This window comes from Spea bombifrons, chromosome 3 (assembly GCF_027358695.1).
Source record: "Spea bombifrons isolate aSpeBom1 chromosome 3, aSpeBom1.2.pri, whole genome shotgun sequence".
NCBI lineage: Eukaryota > Metazoa > Chordata > Amphibia > Anura > Pelobatidae > Spea > Spea bombifrons.
The window spans coordinates 23047596-23068053 of record NC_071089.1 but is presented as its reverse complement, the minus strand read 5'-3'; the positions used below and the strand labels follow the sequence as shown (position 1 = coordinate 23068053).

General features: G+C 36.4%; 1 protein-coding gene across 1 annotated transcript in view; it reads left to right on the top strand.

Moving 5' to 3' along the window:
* Positions 1-20458, top strand: part of CCDC85A (coiled-coil domain containing 85A) — a 79452-nt gene that overhangs the window by 9896 nt on the left and 49098 nt on the right. Inside the window, exon 2 of the mRNA XM_053459456.1 lies at positions 2981-3908. Coding sequence (XP_053315431.1) covers positions 2981-3908 — 928 coding nt within the window. The remainder of the gene's footprint in view (positions 1-2980; positions 3909-20458) is intronic.

Below are 20458 nucleotides of genomic sequence, written 5' to 3'. Positions count from 1 at the left end.
TTATATATATTTCAAAACACTAAAATATTATGTGAAACAACAAACAACTTTATGGTAAAATGTCCTCTTGAGCATATATCTAGCGTGAACAACTTGACCTAAATAAATAAAACATATAATCTCTGAATTTACTCTACTGAAAGATGAGCAAAATCCCCATATGTGAGGTATACTCTGAGTGCACAGGATGCTATAACAAAATGTTAATAGAGGAGACATAAATTCACATGCTAATATTTTTGTGAAAAAAAAAAAAACATTACAAAGTCAACCAAATGACTACTTAAGAATTGTGTCCATATATTTGGTTTTGAAGTGGCAGCTTAGTTTTGACTAAGTTTTTAACTAAGGTTACACTACAGTTATTTTTTTTTATCTGAAATTCAAACTCTCTTTAGCATTGTACCATTTTGATGAGTTCTTTTGAATGCTAGTTTTGTTGTTATGTATGTTTGTATGCATGTGAGCATGAATGTCTATGTGTAAGTGCATGTGAGCATGAATGTCTATGTGTAAGTGCATGTGAGCATGAATGTCTATGTATATGTGTGCCACTGTGTATGTGTAAGCATATTTGAGCATGACTCTATGTGTACACTATAAATGTGTGTTAACATGAATTTGTATGTGAGTATAAATGTGTATGTGCTGTGCTGGTGACTGTGCTACATCTCACACTCAAATATGGGGGGGGGCAGAGGAGGAAAACTTCCCTGTGCCCCATTTGATATAAAGAAGACCCTTTCATTGCACTCTTTAGGGTGCAAAAGGTGTTTTTAAGAAGCTTGTTACGAGATAATGTTTCATGACAATTAGAGAATCCAGGTAAAAATGATGAAAGAGAAAAAATATTTGAGGGAATGGACTGGGCATTTAAAAGTGCTAGGAATGATGCTCATGGTGTGTGTAGTTATAAAAGTGTTAAATACAGCAGAGGTTGGAAGAGCTCCTTCAATTAACAAATGTTCTTTATGGAAGATTGACCTGACAGAATTGATGAATGTCCTGTTCTCTCAGGTTTCAATGAGTAGCAACATACTAATCAGATTTGTAGACACCTATACAGTCTGTGTATTCACACTAATGTTCATAATAGGGTTTTTTATCTCACTTTTTGCTTTTTGTTGTGGCACAATGCTCACGTTGGTTTGCATCACAACACGCAAAGAAAGTCTTTGTAAAGGAGAAAAAATCGAGAAAATCTTATAGAAAACGTTCATCCAATTCCTTAATGTGACTGTGATGAACATTTAAAAAAAAAAAGCATTGACCTGGATGCTTTTGAAATGTTGATGGGGACACCTATGCTATTATATGTCACACGCATTTTTTTAAAAATGTTTTAATAAAACTTCAATTTAATTGCCTGTATAACAGAAGTCCAAAGCACATTCTAAAAGTGCAGTCAGTAAAACAAGCAGTGTGTTCTGTCAGGGAATGCTGGTAGGCATGACAGTTCATGTAAAGAAACCAGGTCCCAATATTAGACTTGGAGTGGGTGTATTTTAAGCACACAAAAAAAAAATATGGCATACCCCCAACAAAATCAGGAATAGAGAGCCCAGGGTCTGAAGCGCATTACTGAGCATGGACACATTGATCTGAGGACTGTAAACGGTAGACTTGAGTGCCGGCCAACTCTTCGTGTTAGTCTTCGTGGGGGGGGGGATCTTGGTATTCCACGAATATTCGCCTGTTCCTGTGTTTGGTTCGGGCAAATATTCGTGTACATTCTTCGTGTTCGTTTTTTTCCTTCATTTTTTCCGTCTTTTGTAGAAGGTGTTAATAAGGGGCTAACACGGTACGGACTACACGACAGCTTTGGCGCCAGGATTTTAAAGCCGCTATCTTCACTTCTTCGTTTCTTCGGGACGAACAACGAAAACGCACTCTTCGCGTTCGTTTTCATGTTCGCCCGAATACGAATGCACAAGTCTAGTAAACAGTAATAGTTTTATGTGTTGACAATGGTACTGGTGGGAGAAATGGTTTGAGCCAAAAACCCTCGAGTAGCAGAGTTCAACATTTGTGTTGGAATTGTGCTTGAGGAAAAAAAAATCATCCTACAAGAACCCAAACCTGATTAACTAAAAGGTCAAAGGAGATCAAAGGAAAAATTTCAGCATAATGAGTTTTCAGAACTCTTCAGAGGGTTTTTAGCAGTCTCAAAAGCAACCTGAAAATCATATACAAAATTGCTGAACACTTAAGATAACTTTAAAAATAACAGATAACCAAATTCTTATAACAAGTACAAAAAAATAGTGTATAATATTTAATGCCTGTTAGAATTTAGAGAAAAATGCAACACTTCATTTATTTCACTATGTATGGTCAACTGTGCTTGATTATAGTGAAAAATAGTGACCCTGGAAGCAGGTTCAGATTGCTCATATTTCTGGTTGTGCATCACCACATTTTAGTTGTTTTTTTGTGTGCAGTTTTATGGCTCAGCCTATCAATCATATGCATTATTCTTGGCTTTTGGGATTGTAAAGGTCACTTCATCACAACACTCATAGGCTAATAAGTAAGGCTAGTGAATATCATGAATCGTCTAGTCCTGTGGAGTCTGACTGATCTAATACAAAGAAAAAGGTATTGTTTGTACAAGTCCCCCTAGGTATTTTATTGTAAACCACAGATACCTGATGGCTGGAAATAAAAGCATATGCACAAAGCTGCCACTTTATTGATGCATTCTTCACATTTGTTATGTGACCCTGCTGTGCTCCTTGGTTATTGGGCACCTCGATGCAGTATAGAGCTTAGTGCTCCCATTTTTTTTGGAGCCTGCTACATGATTATAAATCCACCCCAATATTTTGGCGATGTTAGGGTTGGTCAATAACCAATCTATATAGCTTTATATGTCAAGCCAATGCCGAGCACTTTTTGATTGAACGATTTTCTAGCAATAAGAATAAATGTTTATGTTGTATTGCTCACATATTAACACAGTATCATTATGTTGTTTAAGGATGTAAACCAGAAGCTGCAGGAAGATAATCAAGAGCTTAGAGACCTATGTTGTTTCTTGGATGATGACAGACAGAAAGGGAAAAGAATTTCCAGAGAATGGCAAAGACTTGGGAGATATGCTTCAGGAATCATGCATAAAGAGGTTGCATTATATTTACAGAAACTGAAGGATCTGGAAGTAAGACAAGAAGAAATTGTTAAAGAGAATGTGGAATTGAAAGAAATTTGTGTGTTGCTAGATGAGGATAAAATTGGGGGAGCTGGAAGCCGTTGCTCCATTGACAGCCAGAATAGTCTCTGTCAGTTAAATACGACAGCCAGTACTTTTGTGCGAGATGTTGGCGATGGGAGCAGTACCTCCAGTGCAGGAAGCACAGACAGCCCGGACCATCATAAATCTAACCTCACCAATAGTCCAGAGCATCTTCAAAAGAGTAGGGTTGAAGGAAGTCCTGAGCACCAGAAACGTGGAAGTGGCAGCCCTGATCATCTTCAAAAGCCTAGGAGTTCTGCAAGCCCTGATCAACAGAAACACCCGAAAAGTGCAAGTCCTGAACATCATAAAAGCGTGGGTAAAAGTAGTCCTGAGCAACAAAAGCATATTTGTAGTAGCCCAGAAAATCTACAAAAACAGATATTATGTAGTAGCCCTGAACATTTTAAAATGCATAGGTCTGGTGGTAGTCCAGAATACCAAAATCTCAGCAGTGGCAGCCCAGAACATCTTCAAAAACACACAATAAGTGGAAACTCAGACCATCTTCAGAAAGCAAGGGGCAGTAGCCCTGAGCATCTCAGACAACATTTTGGAGGTAGTCCAGAACATCTCAAACTTTTGAGTGGGAGCAGCAGGGAAGGCACCTTAAGGAGACAAGTAGCAGATGAAATGTCATCTCATCACAGAAGTGTGTACAATGGAATGAATGGTGGGTGAAAAGGCCCTACTAAATCCCCATTTGTGGAGTTTTCTCTATGTGTGAAATAACCAGACTAAACATGATACAAATGATTAGGTCATGCTAAGAATAATGTACATCTTAACTTAAACAATTATTGATATCAGCCAGACCAGTTATAATTACCAAATGCCCAACATTTGCTAAATTAGGTTCTGCTTATATAAACATAACCACTGTTTGAAGATCTAGTGTGGAAAATGTCTAGGTAAACTGTCTAAACGCTAAGGAGAGAAAACTCATGTTATTCTACAGAACCAGAAAATTCTCACCTAGAACTTAATAGATTTCCTAAGATATTTGGCCTTTGTGGGACAATTGAAAGCAACATATATCTGTTAGATACAGAATTTTCAGAATGTTAAGTAGAATTGAAAGAAACTAGGCTCTTGGCCCTTTAGTAGACTGTTACAATGATGGCTTCGTATGTCATGGATATCACTGATATTAAAATTACTTAACAAGAAAACCCAAATTAATGTCTATTAATATGACTTTTAACATTTAAAACCAATCATCAATTAATGCTTCAAAGTTTAAGAATTGCATTTCTGTTCAATCAGGTGGGCATTTAAACTTTTTTTAATGTTATTTATTGTAATCCTTATTGTCTGAATTTTTTAGGCTTTCTTCGAAATAAAAGTTGGATCTATATGATTTTATAGAATTTTAGAAGACATACCAAGGAAGACTCACACACAGTCTGACTTCCTACTGGGAGCCGACAAAGCTCTTTAGAGAGGAATATTATGAGAAGATCCATATTCATAACTTTAAATAGTGAAAACGTGTGTGACAACAGCGTGAGATAACCGTGACTCTTTATAACGTGCTGTGCTAGATATTTAAATGACTGTTTTCCCAAATGCTTGATTATAAATCATCTGCTTCATATTTCCAGTTTTCCTTAAAGCTTTGAATTTCATTTTGAAGGGGAATATCAAAGCATTTCAGATCTGATTGTCATTCCCAGTTGGGATTATTACTCGCGAAAGAGAAAAAGGGCAGACTAATACTATATAGTAAACGTGATTTGAGGAAGGGTTATGCAGTTACATGACATAACTCAGCTATGCCTATTATTCATAGGATGCAGAAGGGCATTCCTTTATTTGTATTGCTTTAAGATGTGTTCCTTTAAATGTATTTAGACCAACATTTTGTCGTACACAGTGAAAAGTCTGTTTTATTCACTGCCTTCTTTCCTAAGTAAATACCACATTACTCCAAGTCTCCATGTTACCTAATGGGCTCTATCTACTGCTACACAGGTTCTTGCTATTGAAGGGGCTTAGCATTGAGCTAATTCTAATATTGTAAAACATAACAGGAAAACCAGAACAAAATATGACAGTGGGAGCTGCAAATAACCATCTGGGGAAACATCATTTCCCACCTTTTCTGAATCAGGAACATTAGCAGTGAGATAAGATGAAAGTATAATTATCTCGTATACTTATGGTTAGCTTTGGGGCAGAAATAAATGTTTTCTTACTTACTTACATGATCAAACCCTCTGGCTCTCTCAGCTTCTTCCCCCCAACCACAGTGAACGAAGTTCACGCTCTATTGTCCCTTCATACCTAATTCCATCAGTCTCCTCTAGCCTTACTCCTGCCCTCACTCACATCTTCAACTCCTCACTCTCTACTGGCATATTCCCATCCACATTCAAACATGCACAGGTCACTTCCATCCTTAAGAAACCCTGCCTTGACCCAAATTCCCCTGCTAACTACTGCCCCATATCACTACTTCCAATAACATCTAAACTCTTAGAAAAACTAATCTACGACTGTCTAACCCACTTTCTGTCCTCAAACTCCCTGCTCGACCCCCTGCAGTCTGGTTTCCGCCCACAGCACTCGACTGAAACTGCTCTCACCAAGGTCACAAACAACCGTCTATCTCCTAGAAACAATGGCCACTACTCTATCCTAATCTTACTCAACCTCTCTGCTGCTTTCGACACAGTCGACCACCACCTCCTCCTACAGACTCTCAGCTCTCTTGGTCTCTGTGACACTGCTCTCTCCTGGATTAACTTGTATCTTTCTAACAGATCCTTCTCTGTGTCTTTTGCTGGTGACTCCTCCTCTTCAATGCCTCTGTCTGTTGGAGTACCTCAGGGTTCTGTCCTGGGTCCTCTACTATTCTCCATCTATACTTCCTCACTTGGAAAACTTATCGACAGCTTTGGCTTCAAATACCACCTCTATGCAGACGAGACACAAATCTATCTCTCCACCCCCAATCTCTCTGCATCTGTCCTCTCTCAGATCAGCAGCTGCCTATCTGGCATCTCTTCCTGGATGGTCTCTCACCACCTCAAGATAAACATGCCTAAAACTGAGCTCCTTCTAATACCTCCCTCTAACTCTATTCCCCTTACTGACCTTTCTATCACTGTCGACGTTACCACTATCTCTCCTTCACCACAAGTCTGCTGCCTCTGAGTGACCCTAAACTCAAACCTATCACATCAAATTCTAAATCGTGCCACAACCAACTATGCAACATTTCCAAAATTTGTCTATTCCTGACTGTGAGCACCGCAAAACAACTAATCCACTCCCTCATAATCTCCCATCTAGACTACTGCAACAACCTACTTACCGGTCTCCCTCTCTAATGACTATCTCTAGTCTGTCCTCAATGCCTCTGCCAGACTAATCTATCTCACTCGACACTCTGCATCTGCCGCACCTCTCTGCGAGTCCCTCCCCGTAGCAGAATTAAATTCAAAATACTAACTCTATGCTACAAAGCTCTCACTAACGCCACTCCCCTCTACCTATCCAGCAAATATACTCCAGCCCGCCCTCTACGATCCAACAATGACCTGCTATTTGCATCTTCACTTATCACCTCCTCTCATGCCTGCCTACAGGACTTCTCTTGCGCAGCACCAACCCTCTGGAACTCTCTTCCCTGTGCTGTCCTCTCTCCAACGCTACCCTCCTTCAAACGCTCCCTAAAATCTTTTCTCTCCAGGGAAGCCTACCACTGACATAAACATCAAAACTTCCCTCTCACCCACTTACAACCCTTATCTTGCCCTACATTAACATCATTCACTACCACGCAGTCCTCACCTCCTGTTTCTTACCCTTATCCACCTAGAATGTAAGTTCCTGTGAGAACAGGGCCCTTCATTCCTCTTGTATCTGTATGTCAATTGCTGTATTGTACTTGTCGTTATCTGTAACATTTTCATCTTGTACAGCACTGCGGAATCTGTCGGCGTTTTTAAAATAAAGTATAATAATAATAATAATAACAGTTGTTAAAAAAAATGGGCAGACTAGATAGGCTGAATGTTTTTTGTCCCATATATTTCTGTTTCTATACATGTGAGAAGTGTGAAGAACAACTTTAACAAGTTGTAAGAAAGCAAGTTTTTTGTGCTAATCAAGTAGCATATACGCAATACACAACATTATTATGATCAATATGTAATTTAGCATATTTGGCAATATGTAAAATATGGAGTTTCTATGAACATGTTATTATATTGTATAAAAACACGGAAATGTTTGGAGACAAACAATAGCAGACACAGTTCTCCTCTTGTTGTTATCAGGGGATAGTGCAATATTTATACCAAATAGCCACAACACTAAAATAACAAGTCAACTTATTAATTTCAGCATTGCTGCAGTGTTTCTAGCCACAATTCATGCCAAAGAGAAGTTACTGCCTTCTCAAAATATCAATTATAACGGAAAAATCGAGCTATTGGACTGCCAAAAAAATGATAAACCAAATGCTCATCTAACATAATGAAATCCAGCAGCCAACTATAGGATGGAGGGACAAGGGCTGAGTAAACCTTGCCTTATTTGTTTCTTTCCTCACAAAATACCTGCATACGACTAAAGGGTGCATAGAGTCTCTTTGTTGTTTCCTGTTCAATCTCATTATGTTGGAATAATTATTTGGCTTTACACTTTTATTCTATATTTGGCTTTACACTGTATTTACACTGTATTCTATATTTTAAGTGTATACCTCCTAGAATCCTCAAAGCTCAATCAATTTAAGTCTCACTATTGTCTGACATCTACCCATTCTATTGTGCATGTCCTGTCCTGCTGCATACATAATTCACACAATTGCTTAATATCTGGTACATTTTCATTGCATTTTTATTTTAGGTCATTTTATTTTATCACCTCTCTGCTCTCTTGACATTAGGCTATTTATATATGATAAAGCTGCTTCTACAGAACTCTTTATTGCTATTCCGGCTAAATATGAAACCTTGACAGTGTGAGTTTTTTTCCTGTAACAAGGCATTCAAATAAGTAACTTCCTGAAGATAAGTCCTTGGTGTATCAGTTAAAGGTTGTAAGCCAGTGATTTTGAATGCTTATGATTGCTCCCCAATGACAAAGCCCTTCAATGCACACAGCACATGAAACAAAATAACATACACTTATAACAACAAGACCAAGATACACACAAAGTAACAAAGTATGTCATTTATTTGCCTGTGGTTGTAAGGGCTCAATCATTTGCATGTGTCTGTTTTAGACATAGCTTTTGTGCATAGCACATGTCCATGAGATAAGCTTTCTTCATACAGAGTTGATTGAGTTGAGACAGAACATACTAAACACAATGCAATCCAGCTCCGAACACAGACATTAACAGCACAACAAACTATATAGAGGCATAGCTTATGTTTACAGTCAATAATAGAATCTGTACATCTAAAAACAGTTTTATACTTTCCTAAGTTGAGTACTGTAGTACAAAGAAGGGACATTATTACCATGATACCAGTCATGGTAAAGTTACATCAAAGAGTCCTCAGGGACATAAGAAAGTGTTATTGTGTTAGCAATGACACCTGGCATATGGGAGAAAATATTACAAGAGTCTAAAAAAATAAGAGGGTGGATCAGGAGCCAGTTTCCATCAAAACAGTTGATTATAGAATACTGTTTGAGCAAGCTGAGGATCAGTCTCATACTGTAACCTGTTTTCTCTTAAGGATCAGGAAATTGTCAGCTAACAACAAAAGTGTCTGTAACATTCTTCAATGGCACCCTCTGTAAATTCACCTTGAAAAGGTCCATACAAAAAAGTATTAAGAGTCTTATCTACAGAGTTTGTTTTCTACGGTTCCCAAAAAAGCCTGTACAAAAACACAGTAGTATAATAAATACAATGAAAGGTTCTGCACTATGATTCAGTGTGGGCAGTGTCTGTAACTGCATAGATACCTACCATGCATATATTTCTTAGGGGAATGCCTGCCTTAACATGTGAACACAATGGAGGCCTTCAGCAAAGTTGGTACATCAAGCTCTCTTTTGCCATTCTTGGAAGGATTGTACATGATTGCTCACTTTATTCTGTCCATTTTGGAATCCCATATGAAGATGGAAACTGTCCCAACGATGAGTCCACAGACTGCAGCATAGGAAGAATCTTGTTTTGCAGAACCATCCCCAGGATACTAAGGTCTTTAAGGCAGCATAGTTCAGGGTTTTGTTTGGCTTAATTCAGTCCTCCTTTCCAGCTTTTGAGCACTGTGCCATGCCCCCCAAGCTAGACCTCAATGATCTTAATGAAGTCTGTAGTGGTATAAGGGGCAACAGATAGAAAGAAAGGTTGCAATGCACTGACTTCCCTCAGTTGACATTTGCGCCTGCTCTCAATGATTGGTGATTTAAGCATGAGTGTCACATCATCCATGCAGAGCAAGGTCTTTATCTCCATATTATTATGCCACTTGGCATAGCAATCCCTGTCAGGATTCCACATGATGCAGTTTGCAAAGAACTCTAGTTTTCCAACACCAGGCTCTAAATGTTTTGTACTTAAAGTAACAGTAACAGTAGAAGTTCGTCTCAAAAGCAAACCTATGCAGAATCCTGCCAATAAAATTTTGTGACTAACAACCAAAGCTTTCCCTTTTTTGACTCCAGCCACTAATCCATCTGCAGCGGACACCTTAGGTCCTTGTATTAGTTAAAAACTACCTTTTGGCATGCCTCCTTTGCTTTGCCTTACTACTCCTAGGTTGTCTTGGAGCTCTTTGCTAGTGGAGTTTTCTGAAGACAAAAGAGCTTAGTTTCTCCTCATTCTTAAGATTTTCTTCAACACTGAGTTGTATGGCTTGAAGTCTCCTCCTACTACCCTTTTCTTCTTTCATCCAGGATTTCTTTCTATTATGTCTTATTTCAGTAGCTTTGTAAGTAGGCAGTATGTCCATCATTGTCTAGTTTGATGGGACTTGGGGTGTTTGCATTCAGGTATAGTGGCAGATAATTATTTATAAGATTATGTGGACATGTCCTCAACAATGACCTTACCCAAAGGATTCAAATATTTGTTATTGTAACTGTACATATACTAAAATAATACCAAATATCATTTTTCTATAATAATACTAATATAATATAAACTATGTATCATGGTTATATATTATTTATTTATGTGGTAGAAAAAATATGTCTCCTTGGTAACACAAATGCCTCCAAAAACAATCTTCTTTTTAGCCAATCAGCCAACATTGCCCTAGTTTTCCAAATCAATGTTTCCCTAAAGGAAAATCCAATAATATCTTATGTTTTACAGAAATACTTTTATCTGACATTTTAATATTTACTACATTCATTTACAAAGTAAGTAGAATAAATTTAGATAAAATGGCTATAAAATCTATATGCTTCTATTGATTCACATTATTTGATTTAAACATTTTTCATAAAATTATTTTTATCCTGCTCCGGGTTCCAAAAAACAGAAAAATAGCCAAGTATGTATAGTCAGACATACTTTACCATGGAGTAAACTGGGTAGTTGCCAAGGGCCTCTACACTTGATTCACCCACACCCTAAACTGTGGCTTCCAGTTGCATTATTCCATTATTATAAAAGAGGAGTAATCTGGTAAACTATAGGGCCACACTGCATCCCTTTTGTTGGTGATCTCGTAGTGAATCAGGGAGATATATACTACAGGACAGATTGCTTCTCAAATGGTTAAGAAAATCTACAATGTAAATGGATTTGCAGTAAATGGATTTGCAGGAAAAGGGAGAAGTGTTTTGCATGAAGACATGCCCCTGCTTCACTGAAGGGCATCCACCCTACCACCCCCTTCAGGCAAATACAATAAAACAGATGGTGGAGAATGTGCTCTAGGGATTCAAAAAGTCATTGACATCTATCAGTCTGGAATGGGTTACAAAGCAATTTCTAAGCCTCTGGAACTCCAGCGAACCTCAGTGAGGGCAATTATCTACAAATGGAGATAACTTGGATCAGTAGTGAACCTTCCCAGGAGTGGCGGCCTTTCAAAGTTCCTCCAATGACTCATCCAGGAACACAGGCTAACATGTAAAGAACTGTAGGCTTCACTTGCCTTAGTTGATATCAGTGATCACAATTCCACAATAAGAAAGATACTGTGCAAAAATGGCATCCATTGGCAGTTGTAAGGTGAAAACCATTGCTGACCAAAAAGAACAGAAAGGCTTGTATCACTTTTGACAAACAAAAACATCTTGGTGACTTTTGAGATAATATTCTGTGGACTGATGAGTCAATAGAGGAACTTTTTGGAATACATGGTGTCATGGTTCCTGTATTCCAGTCTAATGTATGAATAAAAAAAAGAAAAAAAGTATCCTGTGCTAAATGTTAATAGCTATTCAATATATTCAATAATATATTCAATAATATTCAATATCAATCCAACCTTATTAAAGTCCAGAGCAAAATAAAAAAAAGTTTCTTAAAATTCTTTAAATATCTAACACAGGACACTTAAGTTATTTATATTTTTATGGTGTTAGTAATGCATAAAGGGATTAGCTATTTGTTGTTTATTCCACTTAGCGCGGGGCACTTTTTTTTTTTACTTTTTTGATGCAATTCTGTAGGCAATATTGCAGCTAACACTGGGGCTCACCACAGTTTTTTTTATTTTATATATCCTGTATGAATTATACGTGATTTTGTGAGTATTTCCACTTTCAGCCTCTAGTGGCCAGTCTACCTGGTTTTGGAACTCTTGCTCCAATCTGATGTTGTCAAGCGGGCCTCATTAACCACTACAATCCTGTGAAGCCCTGCCCTATAAATAGTAGTTGCTCTGCAAACATGACCTTTACATTGTGTGAGTGTTGTAGCCTAATCAGTTGCTGTTAGCTGTACCTTTATCACCCAGCAGGACCTGGGACCCCCTAACTTAGAGGTTCAACCAGTTCCAGTGTCTCCTGTTATCTCATGGCAGCTTTGCTACTAGCTCGATTCCTTTCGTACTTCAAGCAAAATGCCTTGTCTGAAGTATTTCAGTCAAGTGCCCTGTCTGAGGGCATCCAATAAGTGCCATTTGATGACTATAAGAAGGTTTAGTATTTCTGTATCTAGTACCCACAGGTGAGGATTACATTTTCTCTAAGTGAAATCATTTATTTTGCACTATAAAGTGTTTTCACAGGTTTTATGTCTTATCCTGTGTAGAGTTTTTCTTTAGTTTTATGTATTTTTATGCAGTAGGTTTTGTGCACTAATGTCACCCTTGCTGATTTCACATTCTTTTCTTGGCCACCCAAGATCCTCCAACCAAGTGCCCTGTCCTAGGGCCTCCAGTCTGCCCTGCTCACTCTGGTCACAGAGCGGCACCCACCAGTCCGACCAGCTGGTCTGGGGCTGCTTTGCTGCTTCAGGACCTTGGTGACTTTCTATAATTAATGTAACCATTCATTCTCTTTTTACAAGAAAATCTTAAAGGATAATGTGTGACCATCAGTTTGTGACCTAAAGCTCAATCATGGTTTAGTTCTGCAGCAGGACAATGATGTAAATCAGATACACACCTCCACCTCTGAATGGCTCAAAAGAAATAAAATGAAGGCACGCCAATGAACCCCAGCTTTCTAATTGCAATGTGATTAGTAAAATATAAAAAAAATGGAAAAAACTAAATAGTTAAAAAAAATCGAAAGATTATCTATTTATTGAAGACAAGGTGAAGCTTTGAATTGAGTCACATTTCCACGGATAAAATATACCTGAACTGGAGCGCTACCCAGCAGGAACAAAAGTTAATTTACTATCAAGGATGTGGTTCATACCCATATTATAGCATCAATGAGTCTAACAGTTTTATGGTTGATTTTATAAAATGATCTTATGAGGATTTTTCATTTCAGATCTTTTATTTCTATAGGGATTTGGAGGCTTTAAATTGAATTAATCGTTGAATGCTCTGGTTCACTGACTTCCCATCTGTCTTTATTGAATTATAATACATCTCTTAATATGAAACCACAAAAGTTCAATGATAATAATTATTAGAACACATTTGATTGCCCAAACCATCAATAAAATTAACTATACTTTAAATCCTATAAAGTTCTTACTATTTAGACAGTATTTCATATATTGTATTTAGGTATCTTGAATAGCTTACAACCAACGTAACACCCACCCACGTAACAATTTTGCAGTTTTTTTATTAATAAAATGTATACAATTTAGCAATTTTATCTTAGTTTTACTACCTCATAGTAAGGTGAATAGTATATTTTTCCAGTGGCCACTTATACTAGCCAGATAATGTAATGCATTTTTTAATAACGATTATAGCTCAGAGTGCCTCACAGACTTTGTAAACCTAATTCATTATAATTAATTTGAGGACATTACATTATAAATACTATTTACATAATATATTAATATAACGTTTTTACCATATTTTTATTACTTCTTTCACAGTTACAATATATGTTTTACAACATAATGGTAGGAAATGTATAGTTATAACTTGATCTCTCTATGCATTACGAAGGTCCAACTTCTGCTAGAAGAAGAGCTTGGCCATTGCTGTATGATGTATAGTGAAATCAGTGAGAATTCTTCAAAGTCACCGAAAAAAAGGCCAAAGTTCCTCAAATTCAAATCTACCAATCTTCCTGTTTTTGATCCAAAAGAAGGCAAAATGCTATTTTTTCAGATTTTGCCACTTAGAGGAAAAATTATTTGTGACTCATAGAGGCAATCAGATTTCTCTTTGGATCAAGAAGCTCTTAAATATTAATATTAATTCAATCATTTATAGACCTCTAAATAAATACCCAGACCCTTTTTGAAGGTATCCATTGAATTTGATAGCACAATCTATCTTGGCACCCTTTTTTCTTTCTAGGGTATATAGATGCGACTTCCAATCCCTTTATTAATTTTGTAGCCCTCTTTTGCACCATTTCTAATTCCATAATGTCCTTTTTTAAGGACTGGTGTCTAGAATTGCACCGCATATTCAATGTGCGTTGTTACCATTGATTTATAAATAGACAAGATGAAATCCACTTCAATAACATATTGTCCTTTGCATCTGCTAACTGGCATTGTGCGCTGCTGCTAAGTCTGCTATCTGCAATCAACCCATAATCCTTCTCCATTTTCCCAGGTAGATACCTGTATATGTTGCATTATTATTATTTTTACCGTAATGTAAAACTTAACATCTGTCTATATTGAGCTTCATCTGTCAGTTCCTTATCCATTCCCCCACTCTGCCTAAGTCATCCTGCAGAGAAGCAACATCAAGGTTAGACTGGGTTATCCTACCTAATTTTGTGCCATCAGCAAACACTGGGGCATGGGTCACAATCCATTATGGGAGATCATGAATTAACAAATTAAAAAGAAGAAGACTAAGGACAGACCCCTGAGGTACTCCACTTAATACATTGGTCCAGTTTAAGAATGCTCATTTTACAAGCACTCTTTGCATTCTATGATCAATCATCATTTAAAAACTGCATTTGATGTTTACTCTGGTTATCATCATCTAATATTAAAACTAATTTGATGATCCGAACCATTTAAATTAGACAAATATGCAAAATAAATTGGGAAGGGGGCAAACACTTTTTTGCCAGCAATATATTTACTCTACATTGCATTATGGTCAATAGTTATTGATTTCAAATAGCTGTTCATTACATTAAAGCTTATTTTTCATGGAATTTTTTTTACAGTTCCAAATATCTGCTGAGATTTGTGTTCTTAAAATACCAGCTCAAAAACCAGATATGAGCTCAAAAAACAGATATGTGGCCCTAAAATTAATTTTTAAAAATAGACATGTTAATAGTTAATTTTATCATTTAACAAAATGCAAAGTAAGTGAACAGGAGAAATATATAAATCAAATCAACATTTGGTGTTGAAAATATCTGACAGTGTGGTCCGTGTATTTAGATTGGGCAGGTGCAATATAAAAACTTAAATTTTCTTCTGAAGGAGGACTTTTGTTTTGCTTTTATATTGTTTGCTGAACTTAGATGATCCTTGCTCATCCTTGTATGGAATCATTTGCATTTTTGCACATTTCTATTACAGCCACTTTCTGTAAGTGTCTTTCTACATATTTGCACTTTTGCATTGTGATATTGTGCCATAGGCTTCTTTAATTTATTTTGTAGAATTTTGGAATTTGGAGCTGTGCAATTGATAAGCCTTCTTTATTAAATACTTTTGTGAGTGTATAATATACCCTCGCGCATTTCTCTTTTTCAATTATTGTATTGCACTGGTCTGTACTGGTCTGTTTTATGCTTTTTTCTCTAGGTCTATGCACCTGTTTTGAATCTATAGCAATTGCCATAATCGCAGTATAAAACTCTAGGTCATGGTAAAGATCAGTGCAACACAGTACATCTCTTTCTCTTACTGACCACATTAATGCTTGATAACCCTACTAAAACACATCTAAGCAATACCTGCATACAGACTTACATATTCACATAACATTTAATGTGTTAATTAAAACGAAGCAATCACCTATCACTAAAAATCAATAACTGTGTTATTTTATTTGGAGACATATTTAATCTCCTATATTTATATTCCCTTTATGATAGTGTTTGCAATATTTTTGTTGCCAAAATAATTTGAGACGGCCCAGTTGGAGCTACCAACAGTACTATTGTTTTTTTATATATATATATTTCTTTTTTCATGTTTGATTTACATTGTCTTTGCCAAAAGAGATAATAGAAATAATAACTTCTTAGATCTCTTCTGAAATCTGCCTTATTGTTCCAAATACGATAATGATATTAACATTAAAAAAAATACCAGCATGAACTACATGTTTTAAGTACTTGTCACATGCAGGTCTCTCTGTGGTGCTGGACATCCTGCTGCCTCTCTCTCCTTTCTTATGAGCTAATACAATTCCTTCCGCACAGACAGGAGAATATAGTATATAAGGAAGTGCCTAGCAATAGACATCACTAATTATAAATGGGAAGCATTTCACAGCTCACAAAGTAGAATGTTAAAAATCCACGTCTCATGAAAACTTTACAGACTTTCAAAATTGTAACATATACACCTAAATTATCCACTTAGACAAAAATATTAAAGGCAATGAAAGAAAATAAATACACAGTAATAATAATTTGACAATTTATGGAAAGAATAGATAGGGGAGAGATTAAGAGCTGTCCTATTAGTTACGTCACTGCGGGATATTTCTATGTTCTATACAGTGTTTCAATTAATGCAATATATGCATTATGCAGTGCCAAGTAACAGCAATAATAACAGGTTATTAAAGTGACATCTTAATGTCCCATACATCCCCACACGATAACGAGGCGGCTGTGGCACCCTAAGACTGTTGGCTGCCTTATGATGTAAGTGAGGCTGATGGCTGGATAGGACAGGTCGTACGTTGCGTATTAACGCTCCTGTAGCGATTTCCAGCCAGCGGCCCCACACTGCAGCTGAAAAGGCAGATTGGGTGGGTATGTGAGGTATGTCCTGGGGAGCCAAGTACAGAAACAGTTTCATATACAGCGTATAAATATAAATGTAAATATATGCCTAATTGATAAACACGAGTCATCACCCAGTGATAAAATTTTAAATTTAAAAAGTACTTCCCAACAAAAGGCAGGCATAACCAAAGAAAATATACTCTCCAACTCTCCAACTCAATATAGATCCACTAAGGGGCGCTTGCACAATGGGGAAAGAAAATAACACAATAGTGTAGATCAGGCTCTTCTCACATTCAAATATTTATTTTCACTATAAAATCAGAAAAAAACAGGGCACAATGGCACAGTACCGGTGTGGGTTGCTTTTCATTTATGTCTCAATAATAACATATGTAGACCTATCATATTATATATTTATGTTGTGCTATATGTGAGAGTTGCCACCTTGCTGCAGTTAAGCCTGTTTTAAGATTTTGCGGTGCCCAGGAAAATAACTTTACAGATGAAAATAAAATAAATCCAAAACATTATTTTTGAAGGGATCACATGGAAAGCAGGAATCAAAGGAAACCTTGTATGAAGTGCCTTGGGTAGGCCTTTGCAAGAAGGAATATGAGATGTCAGATCTGAGAAATATTAGAATAAATTAAAATGATTAATAAAAAAAACTCAAGTTATAGATGGTTTCCAGGACTAGATAGAATAATGTTATGTATTTCTTGAACAGATTAACTCATCATTTTTAATACCTTGTGGTTGAGTTGTCTCCACGTTCTGTGCAAATTGGAAAATATAAAAGCGGGCCAAATGGCCAATGGCCATGGATACGTGGGCTTATTAATGCCAAAACAAGTGTCAAGCAGGAATTCTCCAGGAGTTCCTGTAATAATTTACCACATATTGCCTTTTATATATACGGTCAAAAGCATATTTCTGAGGCAGTTGAGAATTGAATGTTTTTCATCTTGTATTACCAACCAAGCAAATGAAAATAGCTCTTTAATCTGGCATCGATATTCAAATTTAGGGCTTCATTCAATATAGTTTTACAGCTTAAAGCTCATTGTCACTGAATAATTTCACTGGAATCACTAGATAATTTCACAGCAATTCGTAAAAAAAAAAAGTGTATTGGTTTGTCTTAGTCCGTCAATTCTCACCTTGTCATACCCCTTGAATATATGTATTGTATTAAGCGCTGCTTAAATTGATGGCGCTATATAAATAAAAGATAATAATAATGAATAATAATAAAAAGGAATAATAACCACCCCTGATTATACCCTGACAAAAGTACTGGTGTCCAAAGGCAAATTTAAACACAAAAAGTAACCTTTATCTTTGACAGACCATTTACTCATTAACAGCAAATGTGAATAGGTAAAATATAGAAAAATAAAAGGTTTTCATGTACATTTTTTTCCTAATTGTAGTTCACTGTCTGGCGAAGAATATCAGAGGCCATACTGAAAGCTAATGAGATTTGAAATGTTTTAGTGGTGATATAATGGTAAAGGTCTAGTTTAAGCAGGCAATTGAGAAATTGCATTGCAAGAGTGTCAATAGCAATTAATGGTTTATAGAGTAGAGCATATTGTACATTTAATTAGAAACCATAACATTTACTGTGTGGAATGAATATAATAAGGGCATATTAGAAATTAGTATTCTGAATGTCCAAAGCAATAAAATGTGAATTCTCACAAAGCTGAAACGCATTTTACAACCAAATAAATTTGCTAAATAAACATTATGATTTCCTACATTTCTCTACAAATTTATTTCTGCTTTTAAAAATAGGATTTTCATTTTTGTTACTTGAAAGTCACGCTGTGTTCCACATTTGCATATTATAAATAAAACCTGGGGTATTGTAACACACTTACTTAGGGTATATTAAATGCTTGACTCAAACCAATAATTCTCTATATATGCAGAACCGCAGAAAATATATGTAGTGAGATATACAGTATTTTAATCTAAATAATAAATATTGTAATTTAAAGCATTGCGCAATGGTTTCCCAATGGTTTAACAACAATACTGTGAAGCAGTAATGAACACCCCACCATTTCCAAGTGTCCAAATCGGGACTATCTTGTAAAAACAGGGACTGTTGGGGATATGGTTATGTATGCTTAGCATCTTGAAAATGTAGTGTGTGTGCATGTTAAAAGAAATCCTTATGCAATATATTGGCAGTTATGTATCCTTTATGTCCAGTTTATTTTTGGTGACAGGGTAATCAAAAGAATGAAATCCCAATCATATAAAGCCTTAACTAAATGAAATTCATATGTCACTGATGCTGGCAAAGCTTTATTTTATTTAGTAAGTTAAACACTTTAATATGAATATCTTCATTTCTAGTGTTTAATGTATCTCTGTAATACAGCGCTTCACTCTGGCATAAAATGCTGAAGTTAGAACATATACTTCTTAAATGTTATGTTAATGGAATACTTAAAAATCCTTCATTTTCAAATTAGCTGGTTGAATAAGAACAATTACAGTTAGATTTATTTCCAGGAGTTTCACAGTTGCTAAATTAAAACCTAATTTGAATATGTGTACGATAAGCAACATATTATACAATTTATAATATTGTAATAAAGGTACATTGTGTTTCCATGGTATCTTGAATACCCAAATGCAAGTGAAAATACCATATTTTCACTTGGGGCTGCTAAAAACCCATAGTTGTGCCTGGTGTTATGCATACAGTACTGTGCAAAAGGTTTAGGCAGAGGTGAAACAATGCTATAAAGTAAGAATTCCTTAAAACAAATGTTGATAGTTTATTTTTATCATTTAACAAAATGCGAAACCAGTGAACAGAATAAAAATCTGAATCAAATCAACTAAATCAAATGGTACAGTTTTTTAAGGAACTCGGCTGGTAGGTTGTTCCAAACTTCTTGAAGAGTTTGACTATATGTCTGGGGTTCTTGTCATGCTGCAGAATGCGTTAGGGGATCCTGATAATATTGCATGATGGATACGTATCTGTCTGTAAATCTCAGCACTGAGAATTCTGACCAAATTCCCAACTCCATTTGCAGAAATCCAGCCTGCAAGCACTCATTCTTGTACCACTTTCAAATCCTTGTGCAAACAGCCAATATTTCATATTTTGACTCATCAGTCCAGAGCACCAACTCTGTGCTTTCATGAATGGTTGAGCCGCTTGGCTTTCTTTTTCCACGTTTCAGGTATGGCTTTTTGGCCACAAGTCTTCCATGACTTCTGGTCAGACTTCTCTGGACAGTAGATGGGTGTACCAGGGTCCCACTGTTTTCTGCCAGTGCTGAGCTGATGACACTGCTGGACATCTTCTGATTGCAAAAGTAATCATGGTGTGTCTTTTTATCTGATGCACAGATTTTTCACTGCATCTCCGGCCCTCAACATTGCCTGTTTCTTTGTTCTTCTTCAAAAGAGCTTTTACAGAACTCCCCGTCTAAAATGTGTGCCTTGGAGAGAGCTTGCAGATACAAAATAACTACCTGACTTTTGACGTTAAAGCAACCTCACCTTGTTTGTCAGTTTGGCTGTTCCTCACCCAGTTTTATTCCTCCTACACAGCTGTTTTAGTTAATGATTGTGTTATGACATAAACATGGAATAGATAATCATTAGCACATATTTGGTATAATTGTTTAATTAAACACCTAAATAGAACTGATGCTGTTTTGAAGACACAGGGTGGCCACACAAAATAGTGATTTGATTTATATTTTTCTTCTGTTCACTCACTTT